The following is a 13867-nucleotide window of genomic DNA, read 5'->3' on the forward strand; positions in this document are numbered from 1 at the left end:
AGTAATAGGAATTAAGTGATTTCTTTTGAAAAGCAAAAATCGTGGAAAAATTATGCTAAGCACATCAACTCCTTAGATCCAAGACATTAGTAAAGCTCGGCGTTAATCGGATTTTCTACATTTAGGTAATAGTGGAAACAGGGAAGGCGTTTACCTTCTAACATCACTCTTTAAATTCAAAGTTTATAAATTTAAATTTGTGTAACTTTGGACTGGTCAGACAGTTGGGATTGAATCCTGCCTCTATACTCTGATACTCTAAACATAACTCGAAAATGGACGATGGAGTTGGTGCGGGAATATACTATCTATAGTTAGGCATAAGACAGCCTTTTAAGGTGTCGGGCCACTGCATTATACTTCAAGCAGAGTAGCAGTGGGAGTGTTGCCGTAAGCAGGAACTTCACTTCCGCGCGTCAGGCCTCTAATGCACCTGTAGGTAATAACAGGGTCATCATTTACGTAGACAGCCAAGCATCAATCAGGGCAGTAACCTCGTATCGCATATCGGCCAGAAACATGGTGAAAACTGACTGGTGGCGACACATGCTCGCAGAATAGGGCTGACAGATCAAGAAGACTGTGGGGAATTTTTAGATCAAGGCACCAGGAAAACAGGAGCAATAATCTTAAAGTATGTCCGGTCGTGAATTTGGAAAGCTGTAAGCAATCAGATGGGTTGTTCGACGCCATTCAATAATAAAGAGCTCCGAATGAGCCAACGATAGAGGCCAACAACTTCGAGGTAAACTACTACTATTGTTTAGTCGTCAAAGGACGATAGTTCTATCAAGCTCCTGCTTCCTCTATCACCCTGAAGAGTTAATTTCAACATAGATCAAAACGTCACGATTGGAAAGTCTCCAAGAGGTAACCTTTTGTCAAGAAATCCTCTACTCCCTTAGCTTACACAATGGATTCATGTAACGTTAACAGGTGTTCTATAGCAGAAACCACTAAACACCGAGGCGTATACTTCATGGCAAAATACTGGAAATGATAATGACCAAAATTAAATAGCATTGGTTATTAGACTTGATGATTACAAGAATCGATTCTTGGAATGCTCGCGATAAATATTTTTCGGCCTGGTATACATATATCGCATGGGATGGAATGATGAGTTGTAACTTCCTAAGATTATCAATATACCTCAACGAAACTTTGTACTGACTGACTAACTAAAATGTGGCCTTAAAATGAATGCAGGCCTCCGGTTCTGAAGGTATTTGATGATGTTTGCAAAAGAGGAAAGACTTCAATGCGATGCAAGGACCAAGAAGAACAGATCTTAACTTGGCTTGCTGCTTAGAATTGGGCCAACTGGTTATACAAAAAATGTCATGTTTCCCGCTGTGAACTTAAAACTGTTCAGCGGTTATGGAGCCAATTGAGAGAAAGAAAATATCAATCATTTAAATCAAAGTTTTTTTCTGCAGTAAATAGGCGGATTATTTTAAAATGTGTCGGAGTTCAACACTCAAGTGGGAGTGTGGAAACACTAAAAGTTCCAAAACACATCGGAAAAGCATGGGATGACATCGTGTTCGACGACACATGCAGTCTTTCACTTGGTGCAAAAGTAGGTGCCACATAATTTTCGTAAAATTTCTAAAGTATAAGGCGTTTTGGGAAAGATTGTCAGCTCCTGAAGAAAAATTAATACATTTTAATCTTGGTGGAAATCATGTTAAACTAATTAAATGGAGCTTAAAATTTGATTTACATGCAATCATAGAACTTAATTTTTCTACATGTGTTCTAAATTTCTAAGAACAAGATACCCATAAGAATGATTAAAGATATTAACAACGTCTAATTATTTGTTAGCAAACCATCTTTATTCTCAAACTCAGTGACTAAAATAATATTTGTTTCTGTTCCCTTCCCAGAAGACTCTTGTCTTTCCACTTCAAATAAACATAATTGTATGCCAAAATACAAAACAATTTGCTAGTAAACACTTCTATTCGCAAATTTCGTTTTGTCCAATTTTCGTGGGTGTTGAACTCGTTACCATTTTCCAATTTTCTGACCGTGACCATGAGTTCGGCGACGCAAGGCATCTCATTGCGAAACAAATATGGACGCCTCTTTATTACGCGCTCGAATTCTAAGGAATTTATTTATGACATAACGAACTTTACGGTACACTGCGGAAAATTGTCCAACTTAGGCGTGAAGTAAAGCAAACACAACATATGTACACATTGGCATGTGCTTAGCTGAGCAATGTAAGGTGCATTCACGTACTATTTGTTAGAATTCGCAGTGAGTAATTAATTTGTATACTTGCTTGCCAGATAAATATATATATCCGCACATACATATGTATTTGTCTACATATGTAATTTTGTATGTGAGTTTGTAAGTAGACGTTTACTTAGTTGCCGCACTCAAATTAATAAAGATTATGGCTGCCACATGTTGGTTTATGGCGTTGGTGATACTTGTACGTTTGTACATAAGTATGTTACACACACATGTATGTAATTGCTTGCGATACCATCGTATGATCAACGGACCTTAAAGAAGGTCATCGCATAGGCAAGTTCATCTATCAATTTTTGGCGACATTTCTAAGTACATATTAATTATACATACACACACACACGTGGCTACATAAAATAATCAAGTTCGAATTGTTGGGGAGCTAAATCCACAGAGAATCATAAAGAAGTGAAGAGACCTTTGACTTCAAGGTCATTGTTTTAACTTATTTTGTTATATGATCTGTTAAGCCTTTAATGTCCTTCGTCGTTTCGGTAAGTGGATCTTCCATAGGCTGTTATAAGTGAGATTCGCTAGTGAGCATCAAATATAATGCAATTTGACGGCTTAAATACTAGTTTGCTAAGCTTTTTCTGTCTTAAGGACGTAATTGCAGAACAACATCTTTAATGGGTGGCTAGGCAATTGTCGCCAAGCCCAACACTCATTAACAAGTGCAGGTGCACTGAACTGTAAAGCTGAGTTCCCTGACTTTTCAAGTAATTTGAATTAACTTTTAAACATTAATGTCTCGGTGCAGAAAGAAAAGTCGATTTTTGCCAATTTTGTAAAGATATTTTTCATAAGGTAATTAAAATATTAAATATATTACTGTAATTGATAATACAATATAAAGTGACCCAAAAATAATTTTAAAATATTTATTTAAGATATTAAGATTTTTTCGTTCACTTCCACCAGAAACAAAAATTATAGTTTTCTTAAATACAATCCATACACCTATACCTACATATATATATATACAAATTATTTAAAATTACAAAATTCTTTTTGCAAACTGTAAACTGAAAATTTATCAATATCTGGTAATATGAATTAAATATTTTGAATTGTTGTGAGCGCCTTGTATTTCTGCGGAATATACATTCTTTTGTTGCACCCTGTGTTACCATCCGCAGTGTTGTATCTATCAAATTTTTACCGCACCTCAACACAACAATATTAAATAAAATAGAAAAATATTAATAGCTATAACTATATTCGTTATTTAATATTTATATTCAATTTATTAAGATAAACTTTTAACTTAGTTATGCAAGACAGATAATTTGCCAGCAAGTAATTTTCTCCACGGCTTTTGTTACGGAAAAAACTGCTATGCCGACACAAGCCTCCTACACAATTCGCATACAACAGCAACCCTTGTCCATTCATTTCGCTTGAACATTCATTCATCATCCAACAAAGCGGCGAATAGCAGACAAAAACGCCGAGCAGTTAGTTCATTTTTCACGATCCTTTCTGAATTTACCTTGTTTCTCACCTAAAAGAAATAGCAAAGGTTGTGTTTTTAGCTGCTGCGATAAATAAAATACGCACAAAAGGAAAACAATACACAGTGTTGTGATTTAAAATATAATATAAAGGTAAGTTCAAGTGTTTTGAAGCTCAATTAAAACTGTGCAACAAGTCGCTAAGTGAAACAAGAAAAATATATACATTTTATTGTGGTGATTCATCCGGTTTTGCGTGACGACTTGGCTACTAGCACAGTTCTTTTGTGAGAGCTAGAGCGCTTAATTACGATTTGTTTTATTATTTGCCATTCGCTTTGTTCCAGCAATTGACGCACAAATTTCGGAAGAACAACAAAATTTGAAAAATGGAGAACCCAAATGAATTTCCGGCACCATCTGGTTCAACAACTGAGTAAGAATACAGATTTATTTATTTTATTGTGTGATAATTCATTAAAGTTATAATCATTACATGTCAGTGTGTTATCAGTCCGCTAGACCTTAGTGCTAGTATTGCAATTAGCACATATTCGCCATCTTGGCCAGTGCAATAGAATTGGTAACGTACATATGTTTGTACCTACACTAAATACATATGTACGTAGTCGTATTTACCTAATGTTTGGTTATCTTTAATACGTGGGTTGGTTTATTGCTGCAGACAATTTACATACAAACATTAAACTACGTGGATTGAAATAACGTTTTATTAAAATTCCATTAGTGACTTCAGACTGCAGAAATAGACTTAGTTAATATATATATATGTGTACATACATTAATATCTATGTGACCGTCTGTGGCTTAACTTCTTCGCTATTGCCGGTATGACCTCAATGGCCTTAAAAAGTTAGCTGACATTTGTATTACAATTGATATGACTACATTGCAAATACAATAAGGGCACGAAGGGGGAAATACTTCACAGCTGGTGCTGCATGCAATCATTAGTTGCTTAAAAAAGAATTATATCGTGTACTTGTCAGCCTATTAGTTGCTTACATGCAATGAATACTTAATAGTTCTGGTAAAGAACATAGTCTAGCCAACTGTATATGTGTTGTCTGTGTGTGTTATACAAATGTTTATACAGGGTGTTTTATAGGTGGGTTAGCTGTTGTCTGACACGCTTCTCACCAAAAATTTCTACATACGAAATGAAATGGACACCCTGTTATATTTTGTAATCTAACCCGTATATAATTGTATAGTTTTCCTGTTTTACCCCCGCCTCCGAACTCTGCCAGTCCCAGCAATAATAATCAAGCGCAGAAGCGACTCCAGCAAACCCAAGCCAAGGTCGATGAGGTGGTCGGTATTATGCGCGTGAATGTGGAAAAGGTTCTGGAGCGCGATCAGAAACTATCGGAACTGGGTGAGCGTGCTGATGCGCTGGAAGCCGGTGCCTCGCAGTTCGAACAACAAGCTGGCAAATTGAAGCGCAAACAATGGTGGGCTAACATGAAAATGATGATCATTATGGGTGTGATCGGTGTGGTTCTCTTAATTATCATAATCGGTGAGTACGGATCTAGAAATGTAATAAAAATTAATTAAATGTACAGTCATATAAATTTCTTTAACTGTGTCAATTATAAATAATTATAAATGGCTTTTGACATTTGGACTGCGTTGCAATTTAATAAGGGTTTCAGAGTATATTAATCGGTATTTTTAGTTATTAAAGTTCTTGACAACATTTTCTTTTTTAATTCATTAATTATGTTAAAGGGATTCACATTGCATTGTATGCACAACTAATCTTGTTCTTTTATTATTATTTTTGGTTTATTTTGTTTGTTTATTTTATTGTTTTTATTTGTTTTTTTTTTTTATATTTCTTTTTTTAATTTTTATTTGTTATTTTTTATATTTTTTTATTTTATTATTTATTTGCTTTGTACTTATTTTTGTATTGCTGCAATTTATTAAAAGGTTTCAGGATATATTAATCAATATATTATATTTATAAGTACATGATTTAAATTTTAAAATATTCTTCTTCAATTTATTAAAAAAGTTAATGTATTTTTTATTAAGAGGATTCTCATAAAACAAATATATTAAATGTATTATTTTATATTTTTATAAAATTTTATTTTAATTTTTTGTAGAAAATTTTTGATTTTGTTACTAATTTCATTTATTTATTTTTATTTACGAGTATTGGCTTTTTGGTTTGTTTAGTTTTTTAATCATTAGTATTAATTTAAATTTTTTGAATTATGTGATAATTTTTCATGTTATTATATTAACCTACATAGTAATTAATGATACTAAATTGATTATTTTATGTTTTGCAATATTATTTTGATTTTATTTTCATTTCATTCTTTCAAATTTTAAAATAACATGTCTGCAAATATGAAATATTTATTAACTTGTTTTCTCAACGGGTTCTTTTGACCTTAACTTATCAGCTAATCGCCGTTATCACTTTAAATTCTCCTTTGTTTTCGCATTTTCATTTGGTGTTCGTTAACCTTATGGGTTTTTATAAGAGAAACAAAATTTTTTATTTTGAATTCAAAATTATACCAAGCGATTTTCGCCACTTTTTTTTACTTTTTTATTTTCAGTTATGCTCTTTTATTAACCGGTACCAATTAGCAGTTGAAGATCAACCTTTTAAATATATACATGTTCTCTATAAGTGTGTGTTTTTGTCCATATATATGTATGTGTCTAGTGTTTTCAGTTTCTTTAATTAAGCATTTTTGAAATAAAAAGCGGTAAATAATTGTTTAAGTAGGAAAAGTAGAAGTTTGTACCGTCGCAATACGTCTGAAAGCCATTTTATTTAAAGTGTAAGTAAACCATTACGAATAATGTGTCGATTGTAAGACAATTGTTTCGTTTTTGCTTTTGCTACAAAACAATAATTAAATTTTCTTCTTTCTACCGTTTACAGTATCCTTCCTGCCATCCGGCAGTAGCAGCTCTGATTCACATAACCAAATTCAAAACACGACATCACCTTAAAAAGCTCAGACCGCAGTGGCCTTATGATGATTCCTTGTTGTTTTGATTGAAAGCATTAGACGTGATTTTTAAAAAATGCACAAAATGCCAGCGCACAATCAATATGCATTGGATCGTTTCTTTAATACAGCTCTAACTGAATGTCTTTAAACAGTATACAAAAAAATATATATACATAAATCATTATACATATATACAAGTAATATACAAAATGTATGCCTTACATATACAACGGATATCTGAATGAAATTGTAATTGGAAATGTAAAACATAAAAAAGCAAAGTATTTGTTTAATTTTGTGTTTGTTTAATTGTTTTTTGTAATATAAAAACGTTTGTCATACTCTTAATTATTAAAAAAAAAACTGAAATCCATTTGACATTTTTACATATACAATATTAAAACGATTTGTAAAACTATATTGCTGTTATATACATATACAGAGTACACATACATATATATAAAACTATATACATGTATATTTACATAAACAAAAAATACTTTAGTGTTGATTTTAGCGTTTTCGAAGTATTTACACACAATATGCATATTCTAACGGTGTATGAGTGGAAACAAACAACTATTTACAAAATGTAAACTATACACATACAAAAAATAAATTAAGCAACATTTTGGAAAACATTAAACGCATTTATTACTCCACTAAGCAATAGTAAATGGCATGACAAAATACAATATGTAAAAAATATATATACACACATACATATAAACATGAGGAACATACATATTTATTTATGGAACAGCAGTAGTTTGACTTTTGTGCAAATTTTAACGTAATTTTCTTGTATACAATTGCAAGAAGGCAAAAAAAGAAGTGAACGTAAAGATAATCATAAACTGGAAGCTGGATCGGTGAACTTTATACACTATTTCTTTTCCGTTTTGTACTTGGCTATTGGTGCTGACGTTTCATTGCTGCATCGAGTTCCTCAAAGAGTAAGACGCTCATCGAAAAGAGCGTCATGTAATTGATATAGAACAACGTGCCATACATATGCGGCCCATATGTGTCCATCCAAATGAACTCGGCACTGCTTATAGCCTTCGCGCACATCAAGATGTACTGCAAAGAGTTTGTATAAAAAAATTCATGAAATATTGAAAGTTAATTGCATATTGTGTAACGGTTAATTTTTTTTAGATATTTTAATTAAGATAAACAATTTATATACAAAATCTAGCACTTTATCATTAATAGACCAACCGACCATTCATACAAATGCCTTATAAATTTTGCGTTGCTCATACGACATGGTGTACTGTATGAATGCTCAGTTCGTTTGTTAAACTATAATGTGAAAGTGTGTTTGTGCGTGCACGTGTGTTCTAAAATACTTACAAGCGACATGAAAAATGTCATTGTTAATGTCATAACCACATCGAAGTAAGGACTTTGCAGTGAAATCCCCACTATAATACCCATTGAGGCGACTAAAAAACAACGACATGTCCAAGCGAATATAAATGCCGGCTTATATACATAATAATCCTGCAGGGATGTGGGTAAAAAACAAAATATTATTGTTGATGCTGTTTTTCATGCTCTGGTCTCAATATGAGTACTTACTTTTTTCGCATGAGCGATCAAGATGCCTGCCACTATGACAACTGTTGATATGAAACCCGAACACATCAGTTGCGTCAAAGTATACGAGGACAGTGGCATTGCTACTGGCACGCTGGAAAGTTCAAGCTTTGGAAAATTTAAAGTTAGAGCGTATACTTTAATTTGGGCATATTTGTATGTATGTAAGCATATTTTTATTTGCATAGCGATGCTTGTACGATGCTTTAGTTATATCCAGTGTAGCATACTTTTGGGCAGTTAATCAACGTACCATTATAACTGTATAGCAATAAAACACCGCCATGTGTCGGCCCTTCGTTATGTCATCATAGAAGAATACCAAGGTGATCAGCATTGTGAAGCTCAAGACGAACGGCAGCAATGAGAGACAGTAGTGTGCTTTCACATAATTGGTAATTGCGGCGCTGCAGCAAAAGCAAAAACGATAAAAACGCGAAAAATCAAAACATAATAATAGTAACGGTTCAATGCTCTGCGTAAGCACAACAAACACATACATACATTTTATATATTAATATCCACTGACTGATGCTCACAACCAAGTAGCCAAGCGCGTGCAGATGCACCTCAACGATGAAGTCTGTGTGTATTTTACGCACGGCAAGTATAGCCTCCGGCGTGTCGTCCTGCCACAGTGGAACTTTACCAAAGTACTGAAATTCTTCTTCTTCCTCGACTTTCACCACTGGTAATTTGTATTTCCTTGGCGCCTCAGCCGGAATATCATCCGGTTGCTGTCTGTTAAAAGCGGCGGCTTCGATCGCTACTGCGGCCGCCGTCGCGATGGTTGGCTGTGCGCCGACTACTTTTACCAACGGCATTGCACTTCAGATTTCCCAAATCTCTATTATTTATATACAAAGCAAATTGTAAAAGCAAACGCTTTTACACTTTGTTGACGTTCGATGTCAATGCTCGACTTGATGTAATAAAATTTGAATTTGTTTTGGTTTTTTATTGATTTTTTTTTTAATTTTTTGTATTTTTTTGTGTTTTGGTGTGGCCACATATATGCACATATATTTGTAATAATTTACACCGAGAATAAACTCATTGATAATATAATATCTATAGGCGCATCGTCGACAGTGACTGCGTGAGAGGCGGGATCGGGAAGTCTGAAGTCCTCACGGCGGCGCCTTGCAACTGTTAATGGGTCAGGAGCCCTTAACTTTTATTCTCTTCGAGCCCCAGTTTCTTCTCTCGTCGATCTTCTGATGATCGAATACAAATCTGATCGTCATAGTTATTATTTCAAGGGTAGAAAATGTCGAGGCGACGGTCCCCGGTCTAAGAAAAATTCGGTTCCATTACGTACGACGCCATACGCGGTTACATCGACCCCTTTTCGTAGACTTTTAAGGATGAGACTTTCTATATATCTTTTTCAGATAAAGACCGTTTTGAGGGTGATCGAGGTTCCCTATTTTTTTTTAAAGAAAATACACAGAAACTCCAAATTTAATGGAGAATGTTTATAATCATTCGAAGGAACATTATTTGGCATTTATTTTTTGAAGATTATCTCTTTATCTGTTGGCCGCGGCTACGTCTCAGATGGGGGCATCCGTTGAGTTCAATTTTCGTTGACGCGTTCGAGCATTTCGAGTGGTAACTGGCGAATGACATGCGTGATGTTTTGCTCCAAGGCCCGAGAAGCGGGATTGTCCGCATAGACTTTAGACTTTATATATCACCACAGGAAAAAGTCTAACGGTGGGATATCACACGATCTTGGAGGCGGCCTAAAACGTGCAATTATTCTTGCCATGCCATAGCTATGTGTGAGAGGTGGCGCCGTCTTGTTGAAACCGAATTCCGCCGAGATCATGAGCTTCATTCAGGCATCAAATAGTCAGTTATCGTGGCACAATAATGGTCATCCTTGACCGTTACGTTCTCACCGTCATAATTATTGAAGAAATATGGACCGATGTTGCCACTGGCCCACAAACCATACCAAACCGTTGCTTTTTCTGAATGAAATGGTAGCTCTTGAATATCTTTAGGCTACTTATCGTTCCAAATGCAGCAATTTTGCTTGATTTCAAACCCATTGACCTAAAAATGGGCCTCATCGCTGAACAAAATTTGGCTAGAAAACGTCGGGTCTTCTTGGTACTTTCTAAGAGCCAATAATGATAGTGACAACTTTAAACTATTCCGATCGTACATTTTGAGAGTTGATAACCACCAGTCTAATAAAGTTGGGGGAGATGATCCTGTTCTTCAGTAAATATTCTCAGTTCTCTCCTTCTCCATTCAATAATTACTAATAAATATTGTGAATACTCCCACTTTATTTTATTTAATCAGTGCTTCTTTTTCGTTTTTGATTATTGAAGTATTCCAATATATATATATGTTTACGTTTTGTGTGGAAGAAGAAAATTTCATTGTTTTGAAAATTACAAGTTTATTTAGTGTAAATAAAAATCGGAAAAAATAAATTCAAACAAAATTACGAAACGTTAAAAATACTCAACATTTAGTAATACTTTACTAAATTCGTTAACCAAATTAGGGTGTGTATTTGGTGTGCCAAATGGCAGCATGGCGGATGATGATAGCAGAACACCGCGCATGTACCAGTATCGACAAGATCGCTCCCGATTCGCTTGCATTGCCTACAGTTTAACAGTGATCTTCTTTTGCATCTCAATCGTGCAATGGATCCTAATGATTACGCTGTGAGTGCTTATTTCCCTCTAACATTCTCATTGACCTCAACGCCTCTCTCGTTTGTTCGCGTTTTAGTGATGGATTACGCAACTTTATCTTGGACTTTTCTTATATCTCAATAATTGCGCTGCTTGTCGGCATGTTGTTGGTGACGTCCTTCGTATTCTTCGAAAATCTGCGCTTTGCGAAGCCCATCAATTGGGTGATAACAATTATAATAGTATGTGTATAACGGTGTACTATGCAATATTAATTATAATATAAATAATTTGCAGGTATTTATGACAACTTGGGGCATTTCACGCGCTATCGTCGAACCAACTCTGGCGCTTTTCGGCATAACCCTGCTGTTCGTGTCTATTTTGGGCATTGTCTTCATAATCATTGGTGTACACATTCGTGTAAGTTGCGCGTTACTTCCAGAGATTAGTTATACATATATTTACATTTAGGAGAGGGGTAGTTGATAACCTTTGCATAGACATGAAGTTCATTCCACAATTCGAAGAGCCGAAGTCGTGCTCTTCTTTTCCTCCTAGTTTCCTTCATATATTGAGAACTTTAGCGATTACGACAATTACTTCCAGTGACAGATAAAATCATTAGTTCATGAGAAAATTTGACAGCTCGTTTCGTTTATCACGTATCATGACACTATTGATTGTACGGACATAATTTTTTTCTTTAATTTTATCTTATATGAGGAGTCAAACCTCGCTAGAACGAGCTATTTGGGAGCAAAACTGCAAAAGTTGTGTGCGAAACGGTAGAACGGAAGTACATAAAATTCCTATTGGCACCCGATAGAAGATACTTTAGGAACATGGTGGGAATACTAACTGGCGACACATGACCACAGGATGAGCAGACAGATACATAAGATTGCAGAAACTATCTAGAGCGGGGCACCAGTGAAACAATGGATCAGCTCTTGTAAACTTGTCCCGCATTGGCAAGACTACGCTATATGCATCTGGGGTCCCCACGGTATGATACGCTGGAGGAGGTATCGATAGTGAGACCACAGAGTCTGTTAAAATTCTAGTCAAGCGCAGGCATCCCAAAGGATGACTACTTCTCAAGGACCTAGCAATTGAACACTATCTAGTATCGCAAAGGATTAAAACTGGTCTATGTGCGGCTTATTGGCCTACCAGATAACCTAACCTTATATGAGTAGTCGGAGTCCGGCGCTCCCTTTCCTTCTAGTTAGTGCCGAATATATTCATATGTGAGACAATTAGTGTTATTGTCAAAAAATTCATTAGTTCGTGATATCTTCAACGCAAGAAGAGCTTCGCTATGAAAATTTGACAGTTCGTATCGTTTATAAAGTAGTGTGTCTACTATCGCTATCACTCCTGGAATACCCAAATTTAAGCCATTAATCCCTTAGTTAAAAGCTTTCTTTAAGATTTCACCATGTCTCCTGTCTTATCGCTTTCAGCACGATTTAACACTGGACGTTGTGATATTATTTGTGGCAGCTGTAATATTTTTTATCACCTCGGTATTCTTCGTAATGCTGCAGCTCTTGGCAGGTCTTAAAATAGCATTTTTCATATATTCGACGATCATAATAATAACGGTGCTGATGGTCAGTTTCATATCATTCTTTCACGATATAACATTACAATTGTTATTTTTTTGTTTCCCTGCAGTTCGTCATGTACCATGCACAAACCATAAATGGTTACCGTTACGCGGAAATGCGTCTAAATGACTATCTGCTGGCCGCGCTCATACTCTACCACGATCTAACAATACTATTGATCATGTCTTTCCTACTGATTGCCAAAATATATGAGTTGGCAGGCGGCCACGGTCTATCGCTCTATGGTGATTCATGGTGGGTATCAGTGTTGTTCTGTATGATTAAAGTTGTATACAAATTTCTAATGAAAAATTTTCTTATTTTTTCAAATCAGTTGTGGCAACTATACTGGCGCATCGAACAGATCGCTTTCTGACGATGTCTCGCCATACGACAGCGGCAGTGACAATGTGGCGCCGATTTATCTGTAAATTGGTAAAAATTGGAAGTATCGTCGGCAGTTTTGAAAATATTGCGTTAATTGCTTTGTTTAGTAAACGTTTAGATATTATGTAACATTAAATGTATGGTGTAATTGTGTGTGGTGAATAAAAGATCCTCGAAAAATTTTCATTTAAACAGTGTTGTGTAACACTGGCACATTTATTTTCGTTTAATTTAGTTGAAATCTTGTATTTAGACAGACATTGTATTATAATTTAAGTAACTCCATTTAAAAACACAGTTGTTACTATATTTTCTTTTAAGATTTGCAGTGTTGTAAACTGTTACAAATTAGTAATTAGCACAGAGAGTACTTTAACATGTTCGAAATTTAACTTTTAATATTTTTATTTTTTTTTTTTAATTTTTTTTTTTCTGTTTTTATTTTGTGTTTTAAATCTTTAAGCATGCATGAAATATTTTATTAAGCGCTCTGTTCATCTTCGCCTTAAGCTGCCTTGAACTATGTACCTGTAAGCTTAACTACCGAGTTTTCCATCCACAATTCCATTTTCATTACATTTTTGGATTTTTTTGTTAATTTATAAGCTTATGTGCTCGTATGTGAATATATGTATGTATATATAACTTTTACGATCTACAATTCTGCCGAGCGTACAAATGTATGCAGCATGCAGACTATTCTTATGTATTTTTTAGATTTTTTGATATATAATTTTATGTTTTTATTTGTATGAATATATAATTATTAGTTTTTGACATATATAATAATTTATTATAATCGAAGGAATCATAAACATTTTGATTAATACGTATAATATATATTTTTCCTTAATTCTATACTT

The 13867-nt window shown here is 34.6% G+C and overlaps 3 protein-coding genes across 5 annotated transcripts; 2 read left to right on the top strand and 1 right to left on the bottom strand.

The window, feature by feature from the left end:
- Positions 1-3675: 3675 nt before the first annotated feature.
- On the top strand, positions 3676-7379 carry LOC105229705 (synaptobrevin). 3 transcript variants are annotated; one of them, XR_852721.4, is made up of 5 exons: positions 3676-3878; positions 4073-4161; positions 4961-5268; positions 6329-6556; positions 6661-7379. XR_852721.4 is itself a non-coding variant. In XM_011210134.4 (4 exons), exons 2-4 carry the CDS (start codon positions 4115-4117, stop codon positions 6729-6731), a joined length of 426 nt encoding a protein of 141 aa, XP_011208436.1. In that variant the 5' UTR covers positions 3681-3878; positions 4073-4114; the 3' UTR covers positions 6732-7379. The 3 variants fall into 3 exon arrangements, 2 of the variants coding, with proteins under 2 accessions (XP_011208436.1, XP_011208437.1); XM_011210134.4 differs by lacking the exon at positions 6329-6556 and having other exon boundaries at positions 3681-3878; XM_011210135.4 differs by lacking the exon at positions 6329-6556 and having other exon boundaries at positions 3681-3878; positions 4997-5268.
- Positions 7380-7413: 34 nt separating this feature from the next.
- On the bottom strand, positions 7414-9333 carry LOC105229706 (uncharacterized). Its single transcript, XM_011210136.4, has 5 exons — positions 8843-9333; positions 8592-8745; positions 8321-8446; positions 8093-8242; positions 7414-7816 (listed from the first exon to the last, which is right to left on the bottom strand). The coding sequence occupies exons 1-5, from the start codon at positions 9160-9162 to the stop codon at positions 7646-7648; spliced, it is 921 nt and encodes a 306-aa protein (XP_011208438.1). The 5' UTR covers positions 9163-9333; the 3' UTR covers positions 7414-7645.
- Positions 9334-10655: 1322 nt separating this feature from the next.
- On the top strand, positions 10656-13221 carry LOC105229707 (uncharacterized). Its single transcript, XM_049452313.1, has 6 exons — positions 10656-11031; positions 11099-11243; positions 11299-11424; positions 12471-12620; positions 12685-12872; positions 12952-13221. Exons 1-6 carry the CDS (start codon positions 10895-10897, stop codon positions 13046-13048), a joined length of 843 nt encoding a protein of 280 aa, XP_049308270.1. The 5' UTR covers positions 10656-10894; the 3' UTR covers positions 13049-13221.
- Positions 13222-13867: the final 646 nt, after the last annotated feature.

The sequence above is a fragment of the Bactrocera dorsalis genome, chromosome 3 (genome assembly GCF_023373825.1).
Source record: "Bactrocera dorsalis isolate Fly_Bdor chromosome 3, ASM2337382v1, whole genome shotgun sequence".
In the NCBI taxonomy this organism is placed as follows: Eukaryota; Metazoa; Arthropoda; class Insecta; order Diptera; family Tephritidae; genus Bactrocera; species Bactrocera dorsalis.

Coding starts and splice junctions, on each gene's coding strand:
- LOC105229706 (XM_011210136.4), bottom strand. CDS start 9,162: ATGCCGTTGGTAAAAGTAGTCGGCGCACAGCCAACCATCGCGACGGCG. Junction 8,746..8,842: donor TGGATATTAATATATAAAAT/GTATGTATGTGT, acceptor CTTTTGCTGCAG/CGCCGCAATTACCAATTATG. Junction 8,447..8,591: donor ATTGCTATACAGTTATAATG/GTACGTTGATTA, acceptor AATTTTCCAAAG/CTTGAACTTTCCAGCGTGCC.
- LOC105229707 (XM_049452313.1), top strand. CDS start 10,895: ATGGCGGATGATGATAGCAGAACACCGCGCATGTACCAGTATCGACAA. Junction 11,032..11,098: donor TGGATCCTAATGATTACGCT/GTGAGTGCTTAT, acceptor TTCGCGTTTTAG/TGATGGATTACGCAACTTTA. Junction 11,425..12,470: donor TCATTGGTGTACACATTCGT/GTAAGTTGCGCG, acceptor TATCGCTTTCAG/CACGATTTAACACTGGACGT.
- LOC105229705 (XM_011210134.4), top strand. CDS start 4,115: ATGGAGAACCCAAATGAATTTCCGGCACCATCTGGTTCAACAACTGA. Junction 4,162..4,960: donor CCATCTGGTTCAACAACTGA/GTAAGAATACAG, acceptor ATAATTGTATAG/TTTTCCTGTTTTACCCCCGC. Junction 5,269..6,660: donor TCTCTTAATTATCATAATCG/GTGAGTACGGAT, acceptor TACCGTTTACAG/TATCCTTCCTGCCATCCGGC.